The sequence below is a fragment of the Carettochelys insculpta genome, chromosome 3, assembly GCF_033958435.1.
Source record: "Carettochelys insculpta isolate YL-2023 chromosome 3, ASM3395843v1, whole genome shotgun sequence".
NCBI lineage: Eukaryota > Metazoa > Chordata > Testudines > Carettochelyidae > Carettochelys > Carettochelys insculpta.
In genome coordinates this window covers 61,387,763-61,407,520 of record NC_134139.1, presented here as the reverse complement: position 1 = coordinate 61,407,520, position 19,758 = coordinate 61,387,763, and the positions used below count along the sequence as shown (strand labels likewise).

The window sequence follows — 19,758 nt, the reverse complement described above, 5'->3', positions numbered from 1 at the left end:
GCACTCTGTCATGGTCTGTGTTAAATTACTGTAAGTGTTCTAATCTCACCGTAGTAGCAGTAAATGCTTCCTATGAATGCTTGTACTGCACCCAGCTCAATCAGACCAAATCCCAAATAAAAAGAGATGTCTTCTAGGAGTCTTGAGCACTAACCAAGTGCAAAAACCTGGCTCAGTACATAATTGGGCCTCTGGGGGAGAAAACACACTAAATAACCGTACTGTTTACAAACAAGAAGTGTTCTACCTGTCATTTAAGGATGTCTACCTTGGAAGGCAGTTTTAGGGCTAAATTTATTAGTATTTGAGAAGTGCGCCGATAGTACAGTGACAAACACTGTAGCATAGAAAAACAAAACTTAAAAAAGACACATCTAAAATCATAGAAAATGCAAGTATCTATGCAAAATTGCTGGAAGTGTTGTTGTAGCCTTGTTGATCCCAGATATTAGGGAGACATCATGGGTGAGATAATGTATTTTATTGGACCAACTTCATCCAGTGCACTAACTGCCTCAACAGCAGCTATGTGGGTGAAAACAATCATTACTAGGGCTGTTGAGCAATTAAAAAAATTAACTGCAGTTAATAGCACTGTTAAACAATTATAATACTACCTACCCCTGAACCCCACTGGGAAATACACACATTTGGGGTAGGAATGGGAGGGGTCTGTTTGCATGGAGATGCAGGATTCCTTCCACTGGGAGGTGTCTTAGGAGAAGGGAGTGTCTCATGGGTGGCATAGAGCAGAGCCCAAGCAACAGCTCATAGAAGCAACACTCAAACAGAGTGCTCAGGCCACCCAGCATCAGGGCACAGAGCAACCCCTGCTCCCAGCAGCTGCCAGGGGAAGGGAAAGAGCCCTGGCTGGGCCCAGGGAGCTGTCCACACAGCCCTCCCCTGGCCTACTCACTTTTTAGTGTAGAGCTCCCCTAGGAAGTGCCACATAGCAGCCTAACCCAGACCCAAGCTCTAGCTCTGCTGCAGGAAGCTTGGCATGTCCTTCATGATGGCAGCAGATGGGGAAGGGGGTGAGACTGGGGTGGGAGGGGAACAAGATGCAGAGACCCCAAGGAGCAGGAGGCCAGGCCATCCCGCTGCATGCACACGTGGAGCACATGGCCCTGCATGGCCCCACACCCTACCCCCTTGAGCCTGGAAGGCACATCTCTCCCTCCTGGCAGGGACTCAACTGCCCCCAGCCCCTGCAGATGGCTTCCTGTCATCTGCAATTAATGTGCATTAATTTTTTTAATGCATTAATTCTGCCCTGTGTTAATCGCAGGTGTTATCTTGCATTTATTGACAGCCCTAATCATTACCTTTTCCAGACCTGAAGAAGAGCGTGGCGTAAGCTCAAAAGCTTGTTTCTTTCATCAGCAAAAGTTGGTCCAATGAACGCTATTACCTCACACAGCCTTACCCCCTCCCCCAAATTCACCATAAGAGGCACTGTAAAATCCGAGTGTAGGAAAACAAAGCAAATCACATTCAAGAATTAAAAAAATCTTTTAAAGTCAGTGTTAATAATTTGGTGTAAGTCGAAGAGGTAGAAAATATGCCATTTTTTCTTTACATCATTCCTAGCGGGATTAAAAATTATATGATACATCCAATTAAATGTTAATGGTTGTTTCTCAAAAAATAACAACCAACCTCCTATTAGTTCATTCATATTTCAGAAAAAAATCATGTCTTTAAGTCAGCAGTATGGTTTCACAAATGCTAGGTGTATGGTGCTCCACTGAATGCAACCCAAAGCTAAACCTGTGTCAGCTAGAATAATTTATACTTTGATCTGAATCCCTCAAATAACTCACTTTCTTAATTACTGTCTCCTCATACAGTGAATCTTGTGACTACACAGTTAGCTCCAGACACTGAATGTGAGATGATGCTGTTGACAAATAGCCACATTATTTCATTACATTAAATCTTACCCTCAAACTAAGAGTTTTCAACCTCATTTGTCAATAAAAACCATTTACAGACTTCTACTGTCTGGCTGCACTATTGATCCAACTCCTGAACAGTAACTAATATGATGATTAATCTGCAAATGACCATAATTTAAAAATATTCCTGATAAATCATGATAGTTCCATTCAGAGTTACTCATTATTGTCATGTAAACAACCACCCACTTGTATCTGAATCTAAATAGGTTTGCTGTAAAGCAGAATCAAGTCATTCAATCACAAAAATTTGAAAGATACCTAATCATCCCAATAAACTAATATTTGCCATGAAAATTATGATGAATGGTTAGAATTAAATGCACACCAGGAAGCTTTGTAAGCTTCACCTCAGACCTGACCTTTCCCCACAGGTTTTTCAAATAGACGTGAGTATTATAGTTTAATTGCACACCTAGAAACTTCACTATGGTCTCTGTGCTTCACATTACAGTTATTTAGAACTCTATACTGACAGTGCTGAAAGGATTGGTACCCTCATAAACTTCAAAAAGCACAGATCTTTACTAACTTAGTGGATTCTCTGTTTTAGCTATTTGCAGTATAAAGCCTTTGACACACATTTGAGCAGTTCTGATTGTATCCACTGAAGGTCAGTGTTATACAAACACGAATAGGATTCTTTCTGATTAGGATAAATTGTAAGAACAAGAATTTACACCTTTCCATGGTATAAATTATTATATCCTTGTTGTAGAACTGGAAGGGATATTGAAAGGTCATCAAATCCTGTCCTCTGGATTCACAGCAGGAACTATCACCATCACTGACCAATTTTTTTCTTTTTAATCTAACCTGCCCTAGACTCTTGAAAGGCCCCCTCAAAGATTGAGCACACAACCCTGGATTAACAAGGCCGACACTCTAACCACTGAGTTATCCAGCCCACCCCACATAGTTCTCGGAGAAAAAGGTTCATATGGTCACAGAATTTTAAGACTATAAGGAACCAATAGATCATCTAGTTTGACTTCCCTTTTTAAGAGGCCATAGAATTTCACTCCCTTACGCCTGCCAAGCCCAATAACTTAGGTTTGACTAAAACATATCTTCCAGAAGCGTATCCAGCTTTGTTCGGATGACATCAAGAAATGGAGAATCCACCACTTTGCTTGGTAGTTTGTTCCAGTAGTTAATCACCCTCATTGCTTAAAACTGTACCTTGTTACTAATTTGAAATTGTCTGGCTTAACTTAAATTCCTGTCATAGGCTCTTGTGATGACTGTCTCCATAGGTGAAAAAAAGCTTCTTGTTACCTACTACACTTTCCCTGTAAAAATACATGGACACTGATCAAGTCATCTCTTGAACTTCTTTTTCATAAACTTAGCAGAATGAACTTGTAAGGCACTTTTTCCAGCTCTTGAAATCATATTTGTGCCTCTTCTCAGTACCTTCTTCAAATTTTCAATTTCACTTTTAAAATGTGGACACCATAGCTGCCTTTAATATGCATCATTCTCACCAGTAGTGTATGCAGCAGTAAAACTGTTGTTTGTCCTCTATGGCCCCCAAATACTTTTCAGTATCACTGCTCACCAGGGTACAGTCTGCATTTTTTTTTTATTTTAGATATATGATCTTATATTTGACTGTTAAGTGAAATATATGGACTTTGCTAGTACCTGAGACTCTGGATGATAGCACAGGTTTCCACAGATGTTCTCATGTATCTTACATTCCAGTGGCACACATGGTCTGCTGCTTTGCTTTATTGACAGCTGCTGGGCTGCAGTACACCACCGCCAGGCTTTACGTAAGAGATCGTATCCAAGAATAATGCCATTTGGTTGCCCTGGTGATGCCCAGTCAATCTGAAGAGATCTACAGTAAACAGAATAATTAAAGGTGGGTACAACAATTACTTCAATAGTTGTATTTTTAGTTAAGCTTCTGCTGACATTCACATTTATTTAGACATCTGCAGGAGTTTCTTCTTATGTTGGTCATACAGAGTGGAATATTGGAAAATGCCAAAAATCAGGGGGATGGGTTAGAAGACCTAGTACAGTAGATACTTCTTACCTCCAGGGTCTATGACTCTACGATGTATTGTAGCATTGCTTAGGATCACCGTTGTCAAAGTTGAGCTAGACATTACAATCAAAACCAAGCTTCTCAGTTGTCAGTAACTTTCACAAAGTAATTCCTTTTTGCCTGAAATGTCTTCTGCTTAGTGTCTTTTTTGTTTAAGAAAAAAAAGCACCAATACTCAGCTGGCTCCCTGCCCACCCACCTCCTCCGCTCCCAGCCAATCCCATGGCTGGAGCTGCCGAGGTGCTGGTATTCAGTACCAGCAAGTACTGGTACCACCCCCCGCCACTGCCCACTGCTTCTCATTGTTTTCTCCTCATTGATGAATTAAAACCAAAACCAACACTGAGCTCTTTGACTTAGGTAAGAATGAAAACAATACATATCTTTTTTTCTGAGTTAGGAAAATTGTTCCGTTTTTTCTTGTTGGTGGTCACATAACTCAACATGACCAATATTAAAAACTTCAGACTTACGAATTTACTCAGGAATCAACAGTCCTTCTAAGTTTGAATTTCTTTCATTCATAAATAAAACTAGAAGTGAAAAACGGTGAATGTTGTGAAGGAGTCAAGCCTCCTGGCTCTCCCATGAGAAAGGTGTGATTCTGCACTACGTCCAACATAGTGCCTACAAGGCACAAAACAGTCCTGGGGTTCAATATTTAGCATCTGACTACCCAGTTTAGATGAGAGTGAGTACATTCAAGGCAAAGGGTGGGAGGGTGCAGGGGGAATCTGCCTAGGGAGGATTAAAAGGCTAGGAGTATTGTTTCCAGAATCAGACCCAACTTTACTAAAAATAGCATTCTGTTTTGCAAAGGAAAACTTCTGTAATAGCCACTAAAAGGAAAATTAACACATTTGCCCCTAAAATGTCATTATTAAAACATTTTCATGTGGATATTTAGAATGAAAATTATATTAACGTTACATATTCTAGCACAATCATAATAATCCCTTTACATGTGATTGCCAGATCTGAAGAAGTGGATCTGTTCCACGAAAGCTTATTACCTAATAAATCATTTTGTTAGTCTTTAAAGAGCTACAAGACTACTTTATGTTGCATTTAGGCTGTTTTGTGTTTCTCTTACTGTTCGTCAGGTGACTCTCTCACTTTGGGAACAGACTGCAATGCACGATTACTGTTACATAATAGTCTTCCTATTGGTATATAAAATTGTCTAGTACGTAGTATATAAAATTGTCTAGTACGTAGTACTAGTACGTAGTATTCTCACACACACAGCCGCTTGTCAGAATGCCAGTGACATCATAAATTAGCATTAATTTAAACCAAGACAGTTGCACTCAAACAACAGCCACTGAAATAAACTTTGACATCTTAGCAGAATAAAAATAGCAGTGCACTATTATTTCACTTCCTTAAGGTATAAACAGACACACATAGCAATATGCATCTGCAGAGAGAGAATTAATGTCACCTATGAAGGAATAACTTCATAGGTGACTTGTAGAGTCACCATTATTATTCTGAGGTCTTCATCTGACTCACTGAATTAATTTCATAGTCTGTAGATGGCTATTTTGTATTCAGTACATATTCAGCTATCCAAAAATTTAAAAACAAAAAACAAAAAAAACCCGAAACCTTCCCTGCACTTAAGTAACATTCCAGGGTCTGATTTAAATCCACAACAAAGGAAAGTATGCGGAGAACACTAAAAAGTGGAGAGGAAAAATAAAAGGAAAGAAAGAAAGGGGAGCACTTAATATGGTTGTGACTCTCTTCCAGTCTTTACACACTGCAGTACCATGGCAAAGCCAGCATTTTTAGTCATACTGTTGAATGATTTTGTGTTCAAGACTTTCACGCAGACCCTTGGGGTAGTTTTCAAAGCACTGTGCGAGATTTTACAGGTTTGCAAGTCACATTTCTCATTAAAGTCAACTGGAATTACATGTGTAAAATCTTGTACAGAGGTTTGAGCATTTTACTCTTGATGTAGGCCTCAATGCATACTATTGTTTAAAAGCAAACCCTTCTTTATTATTATATTTACATATCTACAGCCAGAGTTAAGTGAACGCTATTTAAAATAACTCTGGAAATACTCACTCAAATTCTTTAATAAATTTGTTCAAACCATGCTCATGCCTTCAGTGCGTCCCTTTTAGGCGAAATTCACGCCAGTGCAGAGGACCAGGACAAAGACCATTTAAGATAGATATATATTCAGCAGGATTTGAATAGGATATATATTGTGCTTAAGCTTTGTGTTTCTGTAATAATTAGCTTATTAACACACCAGACAGTGAACTGGGGACCTCCACAACAACAGATTCCTATTTCAGCTAAATTTCCAGACTCTGTAGTTGGGAGGTGTAAGAGAATTACATCCTCCAGACTGGCACAGATGAGGATGTGTAGCAAACTGCTTTAGTGACATATTTCCCCTTGATCAAGGAAACTCATCCAAAGCTGCTGAGGTCCCCACTTATATAACAGCTCTCATCTATGTGTACTGACACACTAAGGAATGAATCAGTGGCCCATGCTTCACTGAAGACAGTCCAGCTGGACAGTTGGACCCATAGAAGAAAGTCATGACATGAGGCACGAGGAGTACAATTCTCAGGTGGCACTGACATATCTCTGGAGGACATATTAATTGCAAACTGACCTCAACAACATGTTTTGATTAGTTCAGAAAACCAAAATGAAACAATTTGATTTAGGAACTGTTGTGTGTCATATTCTCTTATCACTCACGGCAGGACCATGCACCATCTAGATCCTCCTTGACAGATTTTTATCTAACCTACTCTTAAATATCTCCAATGATGGAGATTCTACAACCTCCCTAGGCAATTTATTCCAGGGCTTAACCACTCTGACAACTAGGAAGCTCTTCCTAACATGCAACCTAAATCTTCAATGGTGCAAGGTAAGTCCATTGCTTCTTGTTTCACCCTCAGAGGTTAAGGAGAATAATTTTTCTCACTCCTCTTTGTAACATCCTTTTAGGTATATGAAAGCTCTTATCATGTGCCCTCTCAATTTCTTCTTATCCAAACTAAACTACCCAGGTCTTTCAGTGGCCATGTTTTCTGGACCTTTTATAATGGTGGTTGTTTTTCTCTGGAGTTTCTCCATTTTCTCCTGTAATGGGGTGTCCATTTGTTGAACTATATTATTTTAATCAGAATTTTTTCATCAGATGTTTCTGAATCAAACATATTCAGAATTTTCCATTCCACAAACATTTCAAGATTTAAACCTTTCATCACGAGAGAGAATGAAACAAATTTTTGATATTCATGAATTTTGAACAGCACTAGTAATTAGTAATTTGATTTTTATAGTGTCAGCTCTCACAAGGGTACAAAAAAAGTCATTTCGACTCATGTAAAAAATCATTTAAAGAAGTTTGGTTTAAACATTATAAGATTTAAAAACATAATGAATTTGGGGATTTGTGTGTTAGAATCTTAAGGGTTCATATTTTCAAGCTTTTCATCTCAAGGATGAGAGCTAAAAAATTTCCAAAAAAAATACCAAAAATTATGATATTCCCAATAAAGAAGTAAAAGATGGCAACACTTATTATTCTTACTAGTTATATCATTGGGGCAATAAAATTTCTAATAAGGGATCACACATACGGAATTCTCTCTAAATCATTACTCATTCATAGGGAATCTGCGCATCATGGACAATAGTAGCTGGGTATTTAGGGACACAATAGGACCCAGTAAGCAAGACACAGCCTTGCCTGGACTGGGAATCAGGTAGTATTTGTTCCTTAGTGGCTGCAAGTTATAAGAGCTATGCAGCTAAGTATTTATTGCTGAAGAATTTGTAGTTTGACAATCACAGAATCTCAGCACATTTCCTACAGATTTTTCATGGTCTTGGGGGTTGATGCAGCCGCTCTATAATCCACATGTGCACCTGTATGTTCTGCTTCCCACAAAAATGCCTAAGGGGCTCTCCGATTCTTTCAGACAGCTCAGAGGCTCCCTCTGTAGCCTAGCCCCTAGCCCTCAGGCAGCTTATCTCAGCCACCAACCTCTTAGCTCTGAGCAGGATGGAACCCCCAGTGGGGCTCATCTGCATTGTCCCTTACTTGTCTGAAGGGGTCAGAGTTGTCATTATGTGAAACAGCCATTACTTTGCTGGAGGGCTGAGTTTATTATTGAAACTTGCACACACACAAGAAGAAATCTGATTTTTAAAAAGTGAAAAACTGATTTTCAAAACAGAAAAACAGCAATTAGTCCACTGTACAAACCAGCAGTGAGATGCAAAGTATGTGGCATGGGGAAAGAAGAGCTGCATGCACCTCATACTCAATTGAAATGCTTTCACTCAGGTGTTTATCCTGAGCTCCTTACTCAGACAAACTGCACCCTTGAATACAATGAGACAAAAACTGAACAAGGACTTCATGACTGAGTTCCACAGTGTTTTGTGTTTCAAGACTGGCATTAAAAAGAAAATTAATCTTGGACTGTAACCTTGAGTACCAAGTTGCACGCTGAAGCTAAGTTACTAACGGTTGGGTGTGGGTTGTGGGGGCAGGAAGGCAGAAGATATTTGTAATGGTGATGGTGGTATAACCTTCATTAGAACAGCCTGGATAGGGCTGCCATCAGGAAGACTTCCAAAAGGTTGGTGGGTGAAATTATAATTTTTGTCATATGGCACCTGAAGGCAAATTTGAAAACAATTATTTGTGAACACTATGAAGACATTATCCTGCAGCTTTCTCATCAATAATACACCCCCCCACCCCGCAAACTGATTCAGAAATTGAGGCATGACCATGGTTCCAAATAAGGACAATAAAGAACATTCTCTGTTTTTCACATCATCCTTCTCATGTGCCTCTACTCTAGAAATACTTTTTTTGTATGTTCCAGATACATATTAAAATATCTTTTTGTTTATACAAACTGAATTTTCCCCTTAAGCTTATTCCTTTTATGGAGGGATACATAAGCAAAATTCATATTCAGTCCAGCACCTGCTGAAGCTGTCAGCTGCTGTGTTTGTCATATTTCAATCAAAGCTGAAGTCAGCCAGCCATTTTTATACTGCATAGTCCCTACATACTGGAGGACCAGAATTAATGAATTAGCTATTGATTAAATTCCACTCTAGCAAATCCACCGTGGCAAATAAATGAACTACCCAGGGCACATGTAGGCCACGGCCAGACATGTCCGGGCAATCGATCAGTAGTTAGTATTCTTTTGGGATATAAGAACAGCTGATGATAATATGACATGTAGGGAGAGGCAATGTAAAAACAGTCTGTTTCTGGCTGAGCAGATTATAAAATTGGAAGGTATTTCTGATCTTTTTGCACTCATGTGTTATGACATATTTAGTTTGTAAATAATAGCAGGAACATGCATAAATGTTTGCAGTACAGACAATACAGACAAAGACATACATAAAGTTAAAGCCAAGGGCAAAAGATGAAACCCTGAATTGAGGTCTTATCATCAAACAAGCTTTGACTCTATCTGTGTGTGTGACAGAAAAATAGCAAGCTTAATTTCACCCAATGATGACCATATTCAGAGGCAAATACAGAATTCAAGGAAAACCTAGAAACGATAAACAGCAAACTGAAGTTCTTTTTAAATATTGGGAGAGTAAATCCATTCTGCTGACCATTTCTCAAAGTTTAGATGTTAGATTTTTGTTATTTAAAAAAAAATTGTGTTGTTTCTGCAAAAGAAACATAGCTAATGGGAACCCCATGCCCAGAAGTGTAATAGAATCACATCAACAATAGCATACACACAGGAGGCTAACTGTTTTATTGTTGGTGTAATTTTGATAAATGTTTGGTGCTGTATGTCCATTAGTTATAGCCTCTGTTCTGGAAAATGTTAGCTCCCACCGTGGATCTTTTAAGGCAAAGAATTACTGTGCACATCACTACTTGGCTGCCTCTGCAGTCTGCCAGCCTGGTACTAAGACTACTGGTGAGAAGCTGGCCCAGGAGAAGGGGAGGGAGGGAGAAGAGATGCAGATTGCAAACAGGGCTTTCAGGAGGCACAGACAAACACACACCTTTTCAGATGGTTTATTAATTCTCATTGCCATGATTTGTGACTGTTTCTCTCCCAGTTACCTTAGCTTCCATTATCAGTGTCGAATGGTTCTTTTCTGCACTCATTCTCCTCCCCTTACCGAATGGTAAGTTTGATTATTTTCATTTTCCCGCATCCCCTCATTTAACTGCCTTACATTTATATTGCCTCTTATTTAGTAATATCACAAAATGATGACCAAGTACGTACAGCCAACTAAAGATGAGAGGTTCCCCCCCACCCCCTCCCCCAGCAGCTCAGCAGGACATAAACTCTAGCATTAAAAACGACCACTCCTAGTGAAGAGATTAGTAAGACCTTATAACTATGTTTTTTCTAAAGCTCCTTATGCTGAAACGAGCAAGCATATCTTCAAATTCCATTTGTGACTGTGGCTATAAGTAGTTGAGGCATAAGAGAAACAAACAATACAGTACCTTGGACTGTGAGCGTGTACTGTGGGTGCTGATAATTCCTCTGGCTCATCTTCCACAGTTGTAATCTGGGTTTCATTGCTTTTCACACAAGCGTATATGGTGCAGACTTCAATCTTGGTGCAAAAGAAAGATACTTGTAAAAACCCAGTTGTTGAAATGAACTGACTTTTCTAGCTCCTCTACATTAGTTTCTCCCCACAATCACTGAATTCTACATAACCAGGAAAATACAGGTTTAGGATCAGTGCTCAGATATTGTTCTCTTTGATTGTCCAGGGGAAGGGTATAATTATACACCTGGTAGTAAATTCTGATCTGAGTTACACAGGCTTCAATAGAGTTACTACAGGTCTGTAATGATGTACTTAACAGTAGACTCTGGCACCTAAGGCTAACAAGCAGTCTGGCCTAATTGTCACAGGACTGGGAGATTAAAATCTTCTAAGTTCTAATTTTGGCTTGAATTTCTTTCCTGGCCTAATGCAAGTCCCTTCACTTTCCTGTGTCTATCAGGTTCTGCTCTTGTGGGTAAATCTTCCCAAGGATGTTTATGTTATAGTTTGTATTTTTCATTGAAGTTGAAAAAGGCTATGCAAATTATATATTTCACTATTAACAATCTCACAGGAAGATAACCATCCCCTCCTTCAGTTCCTGAGACTAATCTAAATGGATAGAGGAAAGCTGGCAAGGTAACAATGCTATTGTCACTTGTGCATTAGCAACAGACAGGTCATGCAATATACAAAAGCAGAAACAAAGCAACCAACCAAACAATAAAAAAGTCATACATGAGGATGAGCACTAAGACAGACACTATTTTTGTTTCCAAGATTCATGGTGAGGGGCAAGAGGAGAAATGATACATCAGAAAGACCATAGTTGAGTAGTCTTATTTTTACCTAATAGATTGTTCTAAATGCTGGCCCAGTACAAAGCTTGGGAAAGCTGAAGTGGTACAGACAAAAGCAATTAATATTGCAAGCAACAGAAGGTGACTATGGTATATTAATACTGAGAGCCCATAAGTGTTGGAGTACTCTGAATTTGCATTACTATTAAGAAAAGACAAATGTGTTTCCAAGAAGCATTGGGAAAGTCGTATGTGTATTCATGGATGCAGGTCTGCTTTACAGAGGGGATGGAACACAGAGATCTGTTATGGAGTGTTTGTCTGTGACATTTATTTATGGCATGTAGTAACTGGATGCAAATTTTAGAACAGAGTATACATGACTACTACCTTTCCATACATACAAATACCTTTCCAAACATAATGCAACTTTAGTCTGGAATAGATACAACTGGAAGCCAGCAAACACCACATTGAAAAGTGTATCAATAGAATTCACTAAACAGATTAACATTTAAGCTTTCCCTTCAGCTTATATTCTAGGAAATGCATACATGACTTTGATTTTTGGTAGATAAAGACACGGAGTTGGAGATGAGACAGAAAGAATAAGATGTCTTTCTCAAAAGCTAAAGAAAGTACCACTATGATTTCATGGCTCAGTATGGCTTCCTCCACAGAAAGGTGTTTGTGGGGCAGACGGGGAGATGATAAAAGGATGACAAATGCAATATCGTTATTTCTCTGTGCTGATATATTATGCATGCCTGATGTTTCTAAAACAATTACATTCTTCTTTTAATGAGTAGGAGTAGAAGCTTTGTCTCCTTGTTTTTATTTTATTCATATATATATATATATATATATATATATATATATATATATATATATACACATTTGCAGAGAAAGACTTTGCTAATATCATAGCATAGGAAGCTTAGGGGAAGGAACATGAGTTCTGAGGGTGAAAAGAGGCAATATGAAAATTGTATATAGACCCAAAATTCTGCTGAAAATAAATGTGTTTGTGCAAAATATATGTCTACAAATACATATATGCACCAATGTATACTACATATGAGTATACTAGGTATGCTGTGCAGGAATATCTCTACATAAAGATACAAACATTCATGGCATGTATATTTCTCTCGATCATTGAGTCATAGAAATAGAGAGATAGGTTACTTCCACCACCATGTCCATACAGATATGTTTGCCACTATATTCACAGTTCTAGCCTGATGTGCACGTATTTTATGTAAAATTAATACACACTGGACACCCTGTAAAACAAAATTGTTCTGACCTGTATATTGTATATAGTGAATGGAGACAAGTCTGTTAAAAGAAAGGACCCAGGTTCGTTCATTCCAGTCTTGTACTGCTTATTATTTACATAGATAGAATACTCTGTGACAACACCATTTGGGTTTGAAGGCAATGTCCAGATGACACGTACAGCTGTACTGTTGATGATGACAACCTCTGGAGGGAACATGCCCTCAGGCTCTAGAAATAAAGGAAGAAGCTGAATAAACTCCAGCTGTCTCTGTAAAAGCACTTGTTTAACCAAATGCAGATTAGTATTTAGGTTTAGCAAAGGGTTCACTGCTTATCTGCTTTCCTCTGATGAAGTTATCACAGTCTGTATTTCTCTGTAAATTGGCTTATTATACTCTCAGTTAGAAACCATGAGAGTTGGTGGTAAAATGCTTTATACCCCCAGCATAGTGTTAATCTTCAACGGTATGTGACCAGTGGGACAGGCTGATAAATTATTCACCCATCTGTACCACCAAAACAGAGTTATTACTTTTATTACTTGCTCAAAAAGATGCAATTTTGCTTTTTAAGCAAAAACTAACACAACAGTACTCTGCATTTGGTGGAACATGACAAAGCCTTTGATGTTCTGAGGCTTGTAAGTCAAGCAATATGAAACAATATGCAATATTGTCATTATGTAAATGGGTTTGAATGTTGATTACCATAGGTAATGATGAAGTCTAACACTAAAAAAAGCCTTCCTTAGCGTTAAATTACACAATTACTAAAGCATGTCAGAAATAACTATGCAAAGACCTATTTTTATCCTATGATCCCATCTTAACCAGTTGAAAAATTGCCCTTGCGATCAATTGTATTTTATAAACAAAAGGTGCTGACCTTTGGCAACACCAAGGAAATGGAATCCTCACTTAAAGTGCTTTGCTAATGACCTGGAACACTTGCTTCTGAGATAATGATATTATAATGTTTATAATGAGACTTTATAAAGCCAAAAAGATTAGAAAGACCATTCCAAACACATTTCAGATTCACAAGTGGTTTCTCTCTCTCTGTCTCTCTCTTTCTCTCTGTCTTCCCCACCAGCTAACGGGCTCGGAAATGACTCATAGGGAAATTTTCTCAGAGGCTGAACTTGCACATTACATTTCTAGTGACTCAGGAAGGTCCTGTGTTTGACTGTCATGTCAAAAGCACACCGCTTCACAGAGCAAATCTTTTTAAAAACCTTTAATTGTTTTTAAATTCCGCCATTTATTGACATGAACTCAATTCCAAATTTAGTATATATAGATAGTAGTACACAGATGAAGATGAGAACAAACTAGGTTAATATCCGCTATTAGAGCTTTGTGCTTCTGTCTCAGTGGGACACTTTATTGATCTGCCACTTGATGACAACTAGCACTTAAGCATTTTAGCGTTTTAACCCTTTTTCCTTTTCTCCCGGAAATTCTATAATGAAAGGATGACTGATCTCAACCCCTAACAAAAATCAATCATTTTCATTCTCAGATTTTAAGGCAGGTTGCATTCATTATAAACCAACCTCCATCTGAAGTAGTTACGTGCACCATTTCACTGTTGATACTGTGGATGTCATTGAAAACTTGAACAAAAACCTGATACTCAGTGTTGGGCTGCAAGTCACCAATGACAGTATAGTTTACATTGGCCTGGATCCTCAGAGAATTGTTGTAGGTAGGGGAGCTCCAGAAGAGGATGTAATATTCAACATCTCCTTGCAACTCCTGCAATGCTGGAAAAGAAAAAAGAAATCAATCAATGGAAAATCATATTTTGGGAGATTAAAGGAGATGTAATCAGTAGATTTCTGCTATTAAATAGAAGAATACCCTGTTACCAAAAGAATTTGTGTTGCTGACTAAACAGCGTACCTTGATATCCATTCCTTTTATAACCACTACAATATTCTTCACAAATTACCACATATTATAAATAGAAAGAACAGTATTCTTCCATGTTTGTCCCAAACCTCCATCTCTTGATTTTGCATCCTTACTGATACTGGTAAATAGCAGCAGCACCGACAGCCCCTGTGTGCCCAGGGGAAAAGTGGGATAGGGGCCCAGTTCTCTGCCCCCAGCAGGGCCAAGAGTGGAAAGGGTGGGGATTAAAGAAGTCAGCCTTGCCCCTACCCCTCAGAGCTGCATGAGGAATGGTGGCACAGCACTCCACGGCATTTCAAAGGGGCTTGGAGCTTTGGCCACTGCTACTTCAGCAGTGGTGGTGGCTGGAGCGCTTGGCCCCTTTGAAATGCCAGATCTGGGGGCAACTGCCTATTTTGCTGCCCTCCCTCCCCCACACTGGCAGGCCTGGTAAATAAAGTGCATTTCTCTATGAGTAGCCCCATCAAATTAATAAGATTAATAAGGTACTAATTAAATTTGCTACTGAGTTGATGCCTAGCCTCAAAAAGGGAAGGAATGAGCGGGGCAGAATCAGAGTCTCCTGTGGTACTTTAAGATATTGGGCTTCAACCTTTTTTACCCAAATCCCTTTCACTTTTCTCTGGTGGCGCAGACACACCTTAAAGTGAATGTGAATGTAATTTGGGTCCATTTAAAGGCTCCTTTAAATTGTGAGAGATACCGAAAGGGACTTGAGTATAAATAAGAATCTGGCCTTTAGTATTTAGGATCATTAATGGGGCATGCTGGGTATACACATGCAAGCTTTTTTCCTACAGATGAACTTATAAGACATATTTCTCTCTGAATTGTATCTTTGCCCAATACTGACATGTAAAGAAGACAGGTCTATATTTCCAAACCTAGTACTATATCACTAGCGGCAAGATAGAGAACATTTATTGTCCAGGATCAGGTAGCAAACTAAGGTTTTCATGTATCTCCTGTAAATGTTCTGTGACCTTTTTTCACTTATTGACTACAGGAAGAGTAGCAATTTTTCTTATCAATGATAAACAACGCAACTTCAAATCAGTCAGAAAACTCTATTGAAACATTTGAGAAACTAAAAAAAAAAAAAATTAAACAGTTTGACAGAAAAATTTTGACCAGCCCTTGCATATATTGCTTAAAATGAAACATAGTTATTTTCTAATACACCACATTGTAGTTAAGAGTGCAGGTTGAACCTCTCTTGTCTTGCACCTTCGGGAGCTGACCAGTGCTGGACAAGAGAATTTAACAAATAATGGGAGGTCAATATTTTTTATCACATTACCAACACCTCCTCTACTCGTTGGGCTCTTAGAAGACATTTTGGGATAAATTACAGCTAAATAACAGCACAGAACATTGAAAGCCAGGACACGTGGCTGTAAACAAACTTCATGGGACTACAGGAAACTTGGCCACACCCATGTTAAGCAGTTGTCCAGTTAACTAAAATCATACCAGATTACAGAGTTTGACAGATGAGAGCATTCCAGATGAGAGAGGTTCAACCTATAATAGAAAATATCAGTAGCTCTTCCAGAGGAACACAACATAGCCTGTTTGGTGGTAGAAATTCATAGTTAAGACCTGATCTGGCTGCCATTTTCATTGATTTCAGTGGCAAAGTATCAGGTCCTAAATCTCTGAAAGCCAATCATTCTCAGTATATTTTCTCTCTAATAGGATAGCAGGACACAGTATCTTTTGCTTTTCCTAGATTCTGACAAACCAAGAAAATGGTTTAAAAACTAATATTGCAAGAATAAGGAATGTTACAGGGTTTCAAAATAATGTACTTAGTGTAACATATGTACAAATGAAATAAGATGATAATACAAGGTCTTCTAATAATGAGCCTCATTTGATGTTCAACCTTTACATTCACAAACAGATATCAAGTATTTTTTTTAACTATGAATGAAAATAAAACCAGATTGCATTGCCTACATCTAGGAGGTCAGAGGTTCAGATTACTAAGGTAATGGAACTTCAATGAGCTGCTACAGATCTATTAGATTTGTCAGGTTTTATAAGCATGCTTACTTCAAGCATGCAATTATAAAACAAAGAACTTCTATTTATTGAGCATCACCAGGTAGTCCTTACAAATCATTTGCATGTAAGTCATGAAGAAGTTTTCCACTACTGTAATAACATATTAAGACGCAGAACATAGGTGAGCAAGTAGGGAGACTTACAGATTTGCTCATCCTGAAGTAATGTGTAAATCCTCATACAAAGAGACAAAAATATGAAGTGAAGAGTATGTACTCTTCAGTTATAGATTTAAAAGAACCTCCACAAACTTAAATTCTCTCTATTTTTCCATCACCCCTTATTAATATAATGTGTAGTAAAAAGAAATCTGACCAAAAATATTGCAAAATTTTCACGTTCTCTCCACTTTCTTTAGGGTCCTTTCAGAGACAGTGAATGCAATAGTTAAATAAGATAAGGATTTTGTTTCTTGACAGGGTAATGCTGATCACCATAAGGCTACTATTTAACCAGTGTAATAAATACTAAGTACACTTACTTGGTTTTGACCATTCCACTTCTATAGCAGTATGATTAAGAGTCCGCACATTAAGGCTACTCCCCTTCTCTGGAAATCCTGCTAACGTAGAGGCAATCACTTCCTCGCTTGATGTATATCCTACCTCATTGTGTACGATAAGTTTATACTTATACGTTGTGTACCTAAGACATAATCACAAAAGAAAAAAATATCAATTTCAGGCACACAAAAAACATTAAGCATTATCCTTCCAGCTGAGTCAAACAGACACTGCTTTTTCTCAGAAGCTACCTTGTTGCAATATTTCAGCATAAATAAAATCTACAATAGAACAGTTGTGTGTTTGGTAGAAATACTTGGCTAACAACATGGTGACAAATACAAAATACTATATTTAATTTCCTCATGTTTATTATTTCTGGGGTGATAAGACATAATAGTTCAGTTCAGGGTGTAAGTATGGCAAAGGGCCAAAGTTTGGATGCAAATCTAACCCAGTGATAATTCTCCTCACCACCCCACTTTTCAGAAATTCAGTGTCAAATTCCAGAATCTTGTTTGTGATAGCTTTTCTTCATACAGCAGCTGCACCTCTGCAACAACTGCGACAAAAAAAAGGCGGGGGGTAATAAATCAGTGGAAGTTAAGCTCCTATATACCTTTGAAGATCTGGGCCAGAGCAACCAAGATTGCAAACCCAGTGTATTGTTTCCTCCAGAACTGAACCCTGCCCTACTCAGCATATGCACAACATATTGGCTATGTCTACATGGCATGCTGCTGCCCGCAGGGTCATGCACATGAGGGCACTCAACAATGAAAATGAGGTGCTCATTTACAAATCACATGCCTTATTTGCTTACTCTTGCATGACCTCTGTCCCGTCAGAGGCTGATGTCTTTACAAAACCAGCCATGCAGACAGGGTTCTGAGGGCAAAAACCCCCCTTCATTGACAGAACCTTATCCTTGAAAAAAAGGAGGGATGAGGGGCTGTCGACAAGGTGGATTTTGATCGACAGAACCCCATCTACACAGCTTGTTTTGTGGTGACAGAAGCTTCTGATGGGACAGATATCACTCAAGATTTGTAAATGAGCACCTCATTTGCATTGTTGAGTGCCCTTATTTGCACAGCCCTGCCAGCAGCAGCATGACGTGTAGACATAGCCATTGTTAGAAATGCAAATCTATATTTAATAGAGGAAATAAGTATCAAGCCCTAGCTTTTTCTGCTGTTCCAAAAGTATCCAAATATACATATGCAGTGTTTTGTAATTTGTTATTTGCATTATAAAATCAAGAATACAATTAAAATCAATGTAATCAGAAAAAAGATAGAATAATCTAATCCAAATATGGATTTTAGTAGCATCACTATGAAATATACTTATGTCAAGATAATAATGGAACATACAGTAAACACGATGTTTGGAGTTGAATTTTTCCAATATGTTGGAAAAATGTGAATTTTCTGTGTTCTCTTTCACTCCTGTGACACATTATTTAATACAGGCACCAGGCTAGATTTAGAACGCACCTCAGTACCCACCAACTCAGGTTTCAGCACCTAAACACACAGCCATATTTTCAAAAGGCTAAGCACCCCCAGAAGCGCCTATTGAGAAGAGGAGCTAGTGGGTGCTGAGACCTCTTGAAAATCTAATTTATTACACACCCTTTTGAGGGTCAGAACCATCATGTTGGCTTCTTTTGTGCTATACACATTGTACAAATGACCCTATTGAGGGAACCTATTAAAATGCAACTTTCTTCAGATGTTTAAACCATGGCACCTACACAAGTATCTCCCTTTGTACAGAACAGGGCTTGGACATGCCTATAGGAAGCTCACACTCCCTCCCCTACACTTCGCTTGTGTAGAGAGGTGATGGAGTGTGAGAATGGTGAAGAGGGGGAAATGCCTCCTTTGCTGCAAAAAGGTAATGAAGTTCCCAGCTGCATATCAACTCCTCCTGAGACTTGTACTGGCATGACTGAAAGCAGAAACTGCCTTCTGCTGGGACAAATTCTGCTTGTCGTTTGTTCACACAACTCTCATTAAAATAAATGGGAGTCACATACAGGTATCTGCGGAACAGAATTTGGCAAAATACAATCCTCATTAATGCATGTCCAGACACCACACATATTCTGTTTCTTACACGCGCATACATGGTGAAATTCTCAAAGGGAGTAACCAGCACACTTCACTGGAGGGTCTTAAAATACTGTTCAAAGGCAGGTAATCTTATCTCCACTTTAAAGATGGGAAAACTGAGGCATCATATTGAATGCCTTGTCAAAGTATCGGAGGGGTGGCTGCCTTAATATGTATCTGCAAAAACAATGAGAAGCCCTGTGGCACCTTAAAGACTATCAAGTTTATTGGAGCATAAGCTTTTGTGGTCAAAGACCCATGTTGTCAGATGCATTGTAGTGGAGATCCCCTGGACCTATGCAAGTTTTTTCATGAGGTTGATGGAACCTTCACTACATGCATCTGGCAACGTGGGTCTTTGCCCACAACAGTTCAGTCCCCAAAATACTTGTTAGTCTATAAGGTGCCACAGGACTTACTGTTTTTGTCAAAGTAAGTCTATAGCATAATGATAAGCAAATCTAAGTCTTCTCATTCCTTTGCCCTT

At 38.7% G+C, this 19,758-nt stretch overlaps 1 protein-coding gene across 1 annotated transcript in view; it reads right to left on the bottom strand.

Moving 5' to 3' along the window:
• The window catches only part of USH2A (usherin), a 581,084-nt gene that overhangs the window by 152,204 nt on the left and 409,122 nt on the right, over window positions 1-19,758 (bottom strand). Inside the window, exons 43-47 of the mRNA XM_074989966.1 lie at window positions 17,130-17,293; window positions 14,218-14,427; window positions 12,688-12,890; window positions 10,526-10,638; window positions 3,606-3,804 (exon numbers count right to left, since the gene is read on the bottom strand). Of these exons, the coding sequence (XP_074846067.1) occupies window positions 3,606-3,804; window positions 10,526-10,638; window positions 12,688-12,890; window positions 14,218-14,427; window positions 17,130-17,293 (889 nt within the window). The remainder of the gene's footprint in view (window positions 1-3,605; window positions 3,805-10,525; window positions 10,639-12,687; window positions 12,891-14,217; window positions 14,428-17,129; window positions 17,294-19,758) is intronic.